The sequence below is a fragment of the Cetorhinus maximus genome, chromosome 14 (assembly GCF_964194155.1).
Source record: "Cetorhinus maximus chromosome 14, sCetMax3.hap1.1, whole genome shotgun sequence".
Classification (NCBI taxonomy): Eukaryota; Metazoa; Chordata; class Chondrichthyes; order Lamniformes; family Cetorhinidae; genus Cetorhinus; species Cetorhinus maximus.
The window spans coordinates 21,858,538-21,872,139 of NC_135892.1; the positions used below are offsets into that span (position 1 = coordinate 21,858,538).

General features: G+C 42.7%; 1 protein-coding gene across 5 annotated transcripts in view; it reads right to left on the bottom strand.

The window, feature by feature from the left end:
* Positions 1 to 8,135: 8,135 nt before the first annotated feature.
* Positions 8,136 to 13,602, bottom strand: part of apmap (adipocyte plasma membrane associated protein) — a 45,502-nt gene continuing 40,035 nt past the window's right edge. For all 5 annotated transcript variants that reach the window (XM_078556644.1, XM_078556649.1, XM_078556647.1 and 2 more), the window contains one exon: positions 8,136 to 10,002. In XM_078556644.1, coding sequence (XP_078412770.1) covers positions 9,793 to 10,002 — 210 coding nt within the window. In that variant the 3' untranslated portion in view covers positions 8,136 to 9,792. The remainder of the gene's footprint in view (positions 10,003 to 13,602) is intronic.

Sequence of the window (13,602 nt, forward strand, 5' to 3'; positions counted from 1 at the left end):
GAGACAAAGTCTCATCTTCACATTGAGGAAACCCTCCATTGTGTTGTGTGGCATTATCACTATGCTAAATGGGATGGGTTTCAAACAGATCTAGCAACTCAAGACTGGGCAACCATGAGGCACTGTGGGCTGTTAGCAGCAGCAGAATTGTATACAACCACAATCTGTAACCTCATGGCCCAGCATATCCCCCACTCTACCATTACCATCAAGCCGGGGGATCAATCCTGGTTCAATGAAGAGTTCAGGAGGATATGCCAGGAGCAGCACCAGGCTTACCTTAAAAAAAAGGGGTCAACCTGGTGAAGCTATAACAGAATGCTACTTGTGTCGTAGCAACAAGTGATAGACAGAGCCAAGCAATTCCACAACCAACAGGTCAGATCTAAGCTCTGTAGTCCTGCCACATCCAGTCATGAATGGTGGTGGACAATTAAACAACTCACTGGAGGAGGAGGCTCCACAGATATCCCCATCCTCAATGATGGAGGAGCCCAGCACACCAGTGCAAAATATAAAGCTGAAGCATTCGCAACAATCTTCAGCCAGAAGTGCCAAGTGGATGATCCACCTCAGCCTCCTCTGGAGGTCCCCAGCATCACAGATGCCAGTCTTCAGCCAATTTGATTCAGTCCACGTGATATCAAGAAATGGCTGAGGGCCCTGGATACTGAGAAGGCTATGGGCCCTGACAATATTCTGGCATTAGCACAGAAGACTTGTGCTCCTAGCCAAGCTGTTCCAGTACAGCTACAACACTAACATCTGCCCGGCAATGTGGAAAATTGCCTAGGTATGTCCTGTACACAAAAAGGACAAATCCAACCCAGCCAATTACCGCCCATCAATTTACTTTTGATCATCAGTGAAGAAATGGAAGGGGTCATCAACAGTGCTATCAACAACACTTGCTTAGCAGTAACCTGCCTACTGATGCTCAGCTTGGGTTCCACCAGGGTCACTCAGCTTATGACCTCATTACACCCTTGGTTCAAACATGGACAAAAAAGCTGAACTCCAGAGGTGAGATAAGAGTGACTGCCCTTGACATCAAGGCAGCATTTGACCAGGTGTGGCATCAAAGAGCCCTAGCAAAACTGGAGTCAATGGGAATCAGGGGGAAAACTCTCCGCAGGTTGGAGTCATACCTAACGCAAAGGAAGATGGTTGAGGTTGTTGGAGGTCAATCATCTCAGTTCCAGGACATTACTGCAGGAGTCCCTCATGGTAGTGTCCTAGGCCCAACCATCTTCAACTGCTTCATCAATGACCTTCCTTTCATCATAAGGTCAGAAGTGGGGATGTTCGCTGATTATTGCAGAATGCTCCGCAGCATTCATGAGTCCTCAGATGTTGAAGCAGTCTATGTCCAAATGCAGCAAGACCTGGACAATATCCAAGCTTACGCTGACAAGTGGCAAGTAAGTTTTGCACCACACAAGTACCAGGCAATGACAATCTCCAACAAGAGAGAGTCTAACCATTGCCCCTTGACATTCAATGGCATTACCATCACTGAATTCCCCCACTATCAACATCCTGGGGGTTACCATTCACTGAATGGGATGAGTCACATAAATACTGTGGCTACAAGAGCAGATCAAAGGCTAGGAGTCCTGCGGCGAGTAACTCGCCTCCTGACTTCCCAAAGCCTGTCCACCATCTACATGCCACAAGTCAGGAGTGTGATGGAATACTCTCCACTCCAACACTCAAGAAGCTTGACACCATCCAGGACAAAGCAGCCAGCTTGATTGGCAACCCTTCCACAAACATTCACTCCCTCAACCACTGACACACTGTGGCAGCAGTGTGTACCATGTACAAGATGCACTGCAGAAACTGACAAGGCTCCTTAGGCAGCACCTTCCATTAGGCAGCACCTTCCAAACCCACGACCGCTACCATTTAAAAGGGCAAGGGCAGCAGATACATGGGAATACCACTAACTGGAAATTCCCCTCCAAGTCACACATCATCCTGACTTGGAAATATATCACCGTTCCTTCACTGTCGCTGAGTCAAAATCCTGGAACTCCCTCCCTAACAGCAGTGTGGGTGTACCTACACCACAGGGGCTGCAGCAGCTCAAGAAGGCAGCTGACCACCACCTTCTCGAGGGCAATTAAGGATGGGCAATAATGCTGGCCTAGCCAGCGGTGCCCACACCCCATAATGAATTTTTAAAAACCTACCCTTCCTCTGTTGTTAACACTTGAATACAAAGGAGACGCACAAAAAAAGAAACCCAAAGCCAATTGATCATAGTTTCATAAAGTTTAGATAAGCTAGTGAAAAGGACAAAGAGCAATCTAGAGTAAAATATATTTTATTGGAGAATGGTCAATTTCAGTGCGTTGTGAATGGATCCTTCCCAGGTAAATTGGAATCAAATATTGGCAAGCAAACCTGTTACAGAACAATGGGTTTCCTTTAAAGAGAAGATAGTTCAGGTACAATCACAGTAAAATACCACCATGGGATAAGGTAGGGCAGAGCTTGCTGGATAAGAAAGTGATAGAGTGTAAAATTAACCAGATAAAGGGTATGTATGACAGGCGCCAGATTGGTATACAATTGAGAACCAGGCTAAATGTAGAAAGTTTAGAGGAGAAGTGAAAAATCTGAGGCAGAGAATAAGAAACTGGCAGCTCACATGAAAGGGGGTCCAAAAGTCTCCAATAGGCATATAAATAGTAGAAAGGTAGTAAGAGGTGGGGTAATTAGGGACCAAAAAGACACATGGAGCAGAGGGCATGGCTTAGGTATGAAATGTGTACTTTACCAAAGATGATGCTGCCAAGGTCATAGTGAAAGAGGAGGTAGTTGAGACATTGGATGGGCTAAAAATTAATCAAGTGGAGGTATTTTTTTTTAATTCACTCATGGGCTGTGGGCATTGCTAGCTAGGCCAGCATTTATCACCCATCCCTAATTGCCCTTGCAAAGGTGGTAGTGAGCTGCCTTTTTGAACCTCTGCAGTCTGTGTGGTTCAGGTACATACATAGTACAGTTAGGGAGGGAGTTCCAGGATTTTCACCCAGGGCAGTGAAGGAAGCTTAGCTGTCGTTAAAGTTGATAAGTCACCAGGATCAGATGGATTGCATTCTAGGATACTGAGGGAAGTAAGGGTGGATTCAGGGTCCGTGCCAGAGGACTAGAGAATTGCAAATGCCCAACAACCACAAACCAGTCAGTTTAACCTCAATGAATGGGAAAGTTTTTAGGAATGATAATCCAGGACAAAATTAACTGTCATTTGGATTAAGGAAAGTCAGCATGCCTTTGTTAAAAGCAAATTGTGTTTAACTAACTTTATTGAGTTTTTGATGAGGTAACAAGGAGGCTTAATGAGGTAAATCTGGTTGATTTGGTCTGTATGCACTTCCAAAAAGCATTTGCTAAAGTTGAAGCCCATGGAATAAAAGGGACAGCGCCAGTGTGAATACAAAGTTGACTGAGTGACAGAAAACAGTAGTGGTGAATAGTTGCTTTTCAGACTGGTGGCAGGTATACAGTAGAGTTCCCCAGAGGTCAGTATACCCACTTATCTTGATTATACATTAATGACACTTGGGTGTACAAGGCACAATTTCAAAATTTGCAGATGACGCAGAATTTAGAAATACTGTGAGGAGGGTAGTGTTGGACAGTTAGACTTTAAACTGACAAAGAGAGGCTGGCGGAATGGGAGGACACATGGCTGATTAAATTTTTTAAAAATGAAATTATACATTTAGGAAGAGCGAACAGGGAAAGGCGATATAGAATGAGATACAATTCTAAAGGGGGTGCAGAAACAAAGACCTTGGAGGAGTTATATGTGCACAAATCATTGAAGGTGGTAGGTAAGTTTTAAAAAGTGGTTAAAGGGGCATTCTTTATAAATGGAAGCATATAGAGCACAAAAACAAGGAAATTATGACGAACCTTTATGAAACATGAACTTATTCCAATTGAGGCCGAACTATTGTGTTCAAATCTAGGCAGCGGACTTTAGGAAGGATAGGAAGGATTTAGAGAGGGTGCAGAAAAAAATTACAAGAATTATTCCAGGAATGAGGGGTTTTGACTAAGTGAATAGATTGGAGATGCTGGGATTGTTCACCTTAGAAAAGTTTCAGGGGAGATTTGATAGAGGAGTTCAAAAACAAGAGAGATGAACAATGTGGATAGAGAGAAACTCTTCCAGTTTGCAGAGGGTCAAAACCAGAGTTCACAGATTAAAGAGATTGGCAAAAGAACCAAAAGTGACATGCGGAAAGACATATTTACACAGTGAGTGGTTAGGATCTGCAATTCACTGCACGAAAACAGTGCAAGCAGATTCAATCATGGCTTTCAAAAAGGAACTGGATAAGCAACTGAAGAGAAAAAAAAAATTGCAGGGTTACAGGGAAAGGGCAGGGGAGTGAGACTTGCTAAATTGCTCCTACAGGGGGCCCACATGGACTCATCAATCCGAATGGCCCATTTTCCTTTTGTAACTATTTTATGATTCTAATTCAAGACTTCTGTCAATGATATATCTGTAAGCCTTCAATGGTGAATAGGTGAGGCCCACCTGTTACTTTGTGGAACAATGGCCCAAATCTTCCGATCAAGGTCGGAATGATCAGACAAAATAATACCCAATTACCTTCCTCCAGTTTTCCTGGGCAATTTTTCGATGGAGGATCCTTCCAAACTCACTCAGCGCAGGAAATCTTGGAGACAACAGCAGAGGGAATTCACGCAGAAGCCACGCCCCTCTGCCATGCCCTCTGCTCCATGTGTCTTTTTGGTCCCTAATTACCCCACCGCTTACTACCCTTCTACTATTTATATGCCTATAGAAAACTTTTGGACCCCCTTTCATGTGGGCTGCCAGTTTCTCATTCTCTGCCTCAGATTTTTCACTTCCCCTCTGAACTTTAACAGCAATTATCCCAAATGATTTTTCTCCAGGGTTGCACACAGCATTGTACTAGAGACTGATCTTCAATTCCTGGAGACTCCAGACTAATCCTGGAGGAGTGGCAACCCTAATCCCCAGGCATTTCAAGTTTGGGAAAGGCTCCACAGAATTAGTCTCACCCACAAATATGGCCTCCCACCCACCCCCTGATCTTTGGTGCTGTTCCTGCAAAAGGCCTTCTAACTGTTCAGCATCAAAGGGAGGTGAGTAGCAGTGGATGGTTGCATACTGGTAATGTTACTGGACTAGAAATCCAGAAGCCTGTCTTAGTTGTTCAAATCTCACCAAAGCAGCTGGGGAAATTTAAATTCAATTAATAAATCTGGAAAAAAAATGCTAGTTTCATTAATAATAATTACATCATAAAAACATCATCAGGGTAGCCTCTTACCTAGTCTGGCCTACGTGATTCCAGACCCAGAGCAATGTGTGTGTGACTCTTAACTGCCCTCTTAAGTAGCCTTGCAAACCACTCAGTTCAAGGACAAGTAGGGATGAGTAACACCAGTGACGCTCAGATCCCGAGAATAAGAAAACATCTTTCCTGGGCCAATGTTATCACTATTCTGCCATCACTACAACTTGCATTTTAAAAGCTGCTACTTTACTCATTATTGGATGTGGGAGTCACTGGAAAGTTTGCTATTTATTACTCATCCCTAGTTGCCCCAAAAAGATGGCAAAGTAACTGAGTGAGGGTAATTAAGAGTCAATCACATTATGTGGGTTTGGAAACACATCTCATTGCTATTTGATGGTGTGGTGCAAAAATTGACTGTGATGTTCCCTACAATAGTAACCACAGTTCAAAAGTGGCTGTAAAGTGCTTTCAGACATCCTGTGGTCAAAAGCTGAGATAATGACCAGATAATCTTTTTGTGATGTTGGTCAAGAGATAAATGTCAGCCAGGATACCAGGCAGGACTCCTCTGCTCTTCCTCCAGATGTAGTAGTTCCAGATGCTTCACGTTCACCAGAGGGGGAAGATAGGGCTTTGGTTTACCATTTCATCTGAAAGACAGCATGTCTGACACTACTTCACAAAGTACTGTAACTGCTGGAAATCTGAAATAAACACAGAAAATGCTGTAAATTCTCAGCTGGTCTGGCAACATCTGTGGAGTAGGAAATGGCATTAACCTTTCAGGTCTGTGAACCCCTTGTCCGTTTCTCTCTCCACAGCTGAGGCCCAGCCTGCTGAGTACTTCCGGCACTTTGTTTGTATTTCAGATTTCCAGCACTTTGCTCTTGTATTAGCTTTAATTCACTGTCACTTCTTTTCTAGGAATGCCCACCCACCTCCCGAAAAGCTTCTGCTCTTCTCTCCAACAGGATTTTCATTGGTAGCTTTTACTTTGTTGATCTTCGTTGTTTTCTACTTCTTCTCGTGTTTGATCACGTATCAGACAAAACTTGTTTTCATAGCCACCTCTTTCCTCAGCAACTATTTCCAGCTCAGACTTGTTCTACGTGAATTATAACTGGAATTCTAACCTTCACGTTTCCACCCAGTTACAGATACCTACACGATATTGAACGTTCCTTGAACCACTGCTCCGTCGCCTATGCTACCACATGTACCCTCTCAACCTCCTCTTCAGCAGCATCAGCTCACCATCTCAAAGCTGTCCTGGTCCACAACTCCATTTCATCTTTCACTTCACCTGGCGCTTTAACATAAAACATTTCCTCTCAGGCATTAAGGATCACAAGCCTGGTCAACTCATAGATACCAACACTGCACTGGATTGTCCTTCTTCACTTTCGTCTAACCCTATCCCTTCTTCCAATCTGACCCTCGCCATTTCATGATCATCCTTGACTTTCCCCTTTCTAGTCCTGAACTAAGTCTTCACCAAAGGCCTCTGCTTATGCCATCTCAATGAATGACAATCGCTGCAAGCCAGTGAGTTGTTCTTCCGTTGCCTTCATGCCTACTTCTTTGGCAAGTCTTTACCCTGCACAGCAGACCCTTTCTTGTCTTCCAATTTGTCTTCCACCTGCACCCCTCTGTCTGGCCTCTTACCTTTTCCAAACCTTTCCATTGAGAACTGCTATTGTGACATTCGCTGTCTTAATTTTTCTGCTCCATCACTCATTCTAATCTATCACCCTCTGAATTTGCAGCACTTCATTCTCTCAGGTCCAATACTAACATTGACAATAAACCTGCCTGCAAGGGTAGTGCTGTTGTTTGGTGAACCAACCGCTACCTCGCAGAAGCTAACTCTGACATCTCCTCCTCCTTCCCAATGAATCAGAACCCCACCACCAAATATCAATCCATCTTTTCCCAAATTATCCCTGACCTCATCTCCTCTGGAGATCTTCCCTACGTATCCTCTAACCTCTCAAACCCCATCCAAGAACATCCCACTTCTTCCTCATTCCCAAGACTGCCCTGGTAGACCCATTGTTTCAGCCTGTTCCCGCCCCAGAGAACTGATTTCTCCCTACCTCGACTATTTTTTCCCTTGTTCCGTCTCTGCCCACTTACAGAAACCCTCAGCTCATTTAAAGGATGTTTGGATGAGCACCTGAAGTGCCATGACCTGCAGGGCTACAGACCAAATGCTGGAAAAGTTGGATTAGGCGGAGTGGCTCATTTTTTGATTGGCGCAGACATGATAGGCCATTCTATGATTCTATCCTATGATTCTACATCTGACAGCTCTGACGAGTGGTCACAACTTGAAACATTAATTCTGTTTTTACCTCCGCAGATGCTGCCAGAGTATTTCAGCTTTTTCGGACTATAGTCCTTCAGTCAGTAATGGTGGAGTATCAGCCTAGATTATGTACTCAAGTGTCTGAAATGGGACTTGAAATCACAACCTTCTAATTCAGAACAATGAGAGTAGTACTGAGCTATGGCAGACACTTGTTTCACACAGCAATATAAGGTTTTGTGAGGAAGCCTGGAATCCCACCGGGAACATTAATGTCATGCCCTGAGGTGGGATGGTATAGAAATGTTCCAACCAATTCTCAGTCAGATTTTGAGTGATGCCAAAATGACAGGAGGCCCCTAATGGATTCTGCTCCTCTGCTGAAATTATGTCCGCAGGTACCTGGAATTGTGGGGCTGTCATTACATCCTGGCATTCCACAAACAAGATGCAACAATTAGTGCTACATTATTAAACAAAAAATGAAACACTGAAGAAAAAGAAGTTCCTCATTTCTGCATGGTCATTCTTTTTAATGAGCAATGTAAAACAAACATGCTGCAGTCTTATAAATCTAGATGTCTGGAACATCTTAATGACTAGAAATACAATCCTGCAATGTCACACCAACTGTCTTACAGAGACAGACTGGAGAACTTGATTTAAATCATTTGGGAATGTGGTTAGTGATCTTTCCTCTCAGCATCAGGCTGTAATTTATACATTGACAATAACTAAACGATAAGCCACAACAAGTCCATCCATCTTCAGTACAGATATTCTGGTAGACAAATAAAACACATTCAGATCCAATTTATAATGCAGTATCACACCATACCATGACTTGCTTATACCCAGTCATGCAATCGAAAAATGTTATCAGCAAGTTCACTTTTCATTCATTCTTCTGTGCACATGACCAGCAGTACTGCTGACAGAACAGGTTTGCAACAGTTTCAAGAATTTTTCAACTTCATTTTGAAAACAATAAGCAGCAAGACGACAAGCCAGTGTCCGAATGGAGAACAGCCACCAGTCTGACCCACCGCTGTCTACAACAGTGATAGCTGCGACCACTTGCAAAATTAGAACATTTAGCAGCCCAACTCGTAGGAACCTGAAATGACAGCTTCTGTACCTGTACGTCTTTATCAATCTGAGGTAGCCTGAATGCTGCGATCAAAACAGCAGTACATAGAGGCAAATTTTGGTAAGAGAAAATCCCATTTAGTCCATCAAATCAGCATAGTTTGATGTAAATTCTATCTCACCCATCACCCGCGGATCCCTATTTCAAGAAACATGAAACCTCGCTGGAAAAAACAATTTAGTATGATAGCATCTCAAAACGGTTTAAAGACATCAATTAGCTATGAATAATTTATCTTCATTGCTAGTCTGTTCCACATGTTTGCAATCATGTGGCAGTGGGCAGGAAAATGAGGGAATATTTTTCCAAATCTCTAATCCCTGAAACTACACTAAAGTGGAGAAAAGTACTGGAAGGTTAACAGATAGGACTGGTTATCAACCAATATCAGCCCATTAACACTGAGCCACCATTTGGAATGCAAATCATTAATTCTATCTTTCCCCACAGTCAACAAGTTCCTGGTGTCTTTCCTAAATTTAAAAATCCATGAAGCATGACCCACATGTATCCTCTGTAACTGAACTAAATCCAATGCTCAATTGAACTGAGCCTAAAACCTGTCACATTATTAAGCAGAAGAATTACTAAAACTACAAACACTGCAGTTCAACGCTTAAACAGTAAATTTCCAAGTCCATAATGTTCATCGTGTAAATTCACAAAATTGGTTTATATGATTGCTACACTTTTAAAATAGGTACAATTATAGGCTTAGTGCAATGTATTAATTCTATCAACTTTTATTAACCTAACTTCAGAGCGATGAACTGGTTGATAATTAACAGACCAATAAATCCTTCCTCATTGTCAGGTTTAACAATCCATCAAGGAAGCCTGTTGATCTCGAAGGACAAACTCAAGAAAAATTAAATTTTGAACATTCATGTTTATGATCTTCAAAGCATGGTAACCTTTCCAAATACGTTTTGTTTATATATCAGTTGGCGGGATGTTCTAAATTAGCTTTTGTAGAATGACCTTCAGCAGAAATCTCTTCAATCCACACTACGATGTTAAACCTCGTTGAGATTCAGCCGGCTGAGAAAAGGGGAGTAGTAGGAACCAAGGTACAGGTATCCGTCATGCTCGTCTGCCTCACTAACTGCGGGCACCACCACTCCATGAGGATCATGGAAGCTCCTCCTGATGGATCCATCCTCATTCAGCTCCAGTACAAGGCCATACTTGGGCACAAACTTCATGGTCATCTCCTGACTGAACAGCTAAAAAGGGTACAAAGACCATAAACTGGAACTTCATAATTACTGTTAAGCATTTTGCAAGAGAAAAAAAACAGAAGATAACGGCCTCTCCTCTCAAATGGATTTCATGTAAATAAAATTGTGTAATAGCTGGGACCAATGAATAAATAAATTAGACACATGAACGTGGGACTGAACAAAAATAGAAATATAGAACCAATTTTGATCGAATTCCAGCATTTCCCCACCAATCCATTCTTGCTGAATATCAACAGATCAAACTCTAAGTTGAGCCTCAGGGTCAAGGATGTAACCACCCAATTAAAATAAAACACATTTGTAAGTTGACCAATTATAATTTTTCTTCAATTTCTAACCCTAAAATTCCCTTGCCAATGGAGCAACGCCTCCCACTTTACTGCTAAGGGTTAGAACATGTGTGTCCAACCTCCAGCCTGCGGGCCGGATGAGGCCCCCAAGGCATTTTAATCCAGAAAGCCACGTCTTTGGGCTCGACGGCTGAAGACATTCTAGAATTTTGAAAAAATGCTGCGTGCCTGCTCATCCAATGACGGGCTTGTTCTTCCCTCCAATAGCTGATCAGCAGGTTTTGAGGGAAGGGTGGGCGCTGTCCGGCATGCGAAAGGGGCGGGCCAGCAGGCACGCTAATGGGAAGGTGGACGGACGTGTGGGAACGACAGTGTGCGCTTGTCTTCCTCACTCCCAGTCTCGGGTTTCTCACTCACTCAGCACCACACACCAACACACACTCACACAATGGGTGAGTGAATGAGCACCCCGAGACTGGGAGTAGGCCTGGCACACACACACTGAACCCCTCATTCTGGTCATTTTTATTAATTACTGTTTATTAAAAATATCAATTTCTTGCTTTGACATTGCTTTACTTTCACTCAGCAATTTTTTCTTTTCTGAGTACAACTTTAAAAAAAAAATTCGGTTTACTGTTGTGCCAAACCTTATCCTTCCAAAATGTCCTCATCTGACCCTCGAGAGAGAGAGAGAGAGAGAGAGAGAAAAATGGAAATGTGGCTCCCCAAGCAAAAAATTTGGACAAGCCTGGGTTAGAGCTTATTCTCGGGTACAGTTCCAGGGCCCTCTGATGATAACCTCACGTGCACTTCAGAGTGCCCCAGGCCTCAATCAGAAGATGCAACTCTGATCAATTCTTAACTTTTGAGATTTAGAAGTTAAATCTAGCATTCTCAATGCAGCCCCAGCATATAGTTAACTCAGAGCACAGAATGGATCGAAGCTGGAACTAGCTCAAGCTGTATAGCTGTGTTAACTGTGCGTCAGTAGTAGCACTCTCGCCTTGGAGTGAAAAGGATTTGGATTCACCTATTCCAGAGACTTGAGCCTATATTCCAGGCTGATATTCTCATTGCAGCACCCTGTCAATACTGCAGTGAGAGAGTTTAATTTAAGGGGATAAGTGGAACCTGAAGGTGTTAATGCACCAGTTTGAAGAATATTCACACCTCAGTAGGTCACATATCAAAGACAGTTAGTAGCAAGTTTCAAGGTCAAAAAGAAAGTAGTACTTACTATGAAATAAATTTGCAAGCAATGGCCAACTCTTGCAAATACAAATCTCCTTTCGAATAAAATGTTAAGCTGAGGCCGTCTCTGCCCTCTCAAAGAGAGGGCAAAGAGCAGGGGAGATCCTGGTCAATATTTAGCCCCAACCAATTCACAAACAGATTATCTGCTCATTATCAATTTGTGGGACCTTGCTCTGTGCAAATTCATTGTTTCCTACATAACTACAATGATTATACTTCAAAAAAGATACTTCATTGCTGAAAATCTGAGCCATTGAGGCTGCAATAGGCATTAAGTAAATGCAAACTCACTTCCTTATAACTCTGCACCATTTCAGAAAGTATGCGCAGGATTTCCCAGTCGGCCATTTAAAAAGTAGTTGCACTAGTTAAAGGGCCTGCCCGTCCAACCTTAAGGTTGGTGGGCAGGTCGGGAGCCCTGGCGGGCTTCAGAAAAAGCATGAAACCTCATCCACGGGTGGGATGAGGTTTCATGTAGGTTTTTAAAAATTTAATAAAAGTTTAATTAAAAGTGATGGACATGTCCCAACTCATGTGACAGTGAGGGGACATGTCAGGGAAATTTTATTTTTCTATTTTTAACATTTTTGAATTTGGCACTGATCTCCCTGAGGCTGCTCTTTCACGTACATGCGCAAAAGAGCACACTCTCGGCTTAGGGAATCCCCCCCCACCCCTGCCCGCACAGGGAGCGCATTGTTGGGGTGGGGGGGGGGGGGGGGGGGGAGAGGAGTCCATGCACTGTTCCATACGATTTAACTCATTTCAGCTGTAGCACTGGCAAGTCTTACCATCACACACTCCACAAAATACACCCATTCTCTGCCACCCCATTCACCTGAAGGATTGTGTTGTGAGGGGTTAAGTAAGCCAGTTTCCCTTTCTTAAACTTTTCCAGGAACCCCTACTGGAAAGTGCAGAAAGTTGCAAAGGACATTGATATATTAAGTGAATGGACAACATTGTGGTACATGGAGTTCAATGTGGGGAAATGCAAGGTCATCCTTACTGAACCCGAGAAAGATAGATTATTCTCAAAATGGTGAGAAGCGAGGTAATTGTGGTGCAAGAGATTTATAGATCTAAATACAGAAGTCACAAAAAGATAGCAAACAGGAAAAAAAAATTAAAAAGCTAATAGAATGTTGCCTTTTATCTCAAGGGGACTGGAATTTAAAGGAGTTATAGCTCTGGTACAGGTGTACAAAGTTCTGAGTAGATCGTATTGCTTTCATTTCTGGGCATCATACTTTGGGAAGAATATACTGACATTAGAAGTGGTACAGCTCAGAGTCGTCAGCTTGGAAGTGATGCAGCTTGCCAGCATTTCACCGTCCATTCCCCCACTTCTTAAGCCACCACCCTGGGCTGGTAAAATTCTGGCCAACATTTCAAGTCAGTGACCGTTTGTCAGAACAGTGCTTAGAAATACAACAGCAAGGTAGGAAAACAGTGACAAAGCAGTTGTTGGTTCCAAATGCATCTTTTGGTTCTTTACTTGTCCCACTTGCCATCTCTTATTGCCTAGCACTGTCATCCCTTTTATTATTAATCTCTTCTACTCCATCACAAACCTCCCCATTTGTTCTTTCCTCCCTTTTACCTGCTTTGCTTAAAAACTGCCAGATATGTTAAGCACTCCCAGTTCTGACAACTGGTCACCAACCTGAAACTAATTCACTAGTACTCTAGTTTCTCTCCACAGACACTGTCAGACCTGAGTATTTCTAGCATTTTCAGTCTCTGTCATAGAAAAAATGTCTACATTTACAACAAAAGGCTTCCAAAAGAAAAAGCTTATATCGAAAGATTTGTTTTGAAGTGACATGATATTAAAATAATTACTTATTTTTCACAACTAGCATTTACTCTAAAAGTTAATCATTTGGTAGCCAGAGACGGGATTGATATATAAATATCTTATGCTCCAATGAAACCAAATATTTTGATTGAAGTTTGAGATGTGCTGGAGTCTCCTAAGATTTGGTGTTCAAACAGGCTACAAACAGCAAAATGGTGTTGGAATTAGGATAGA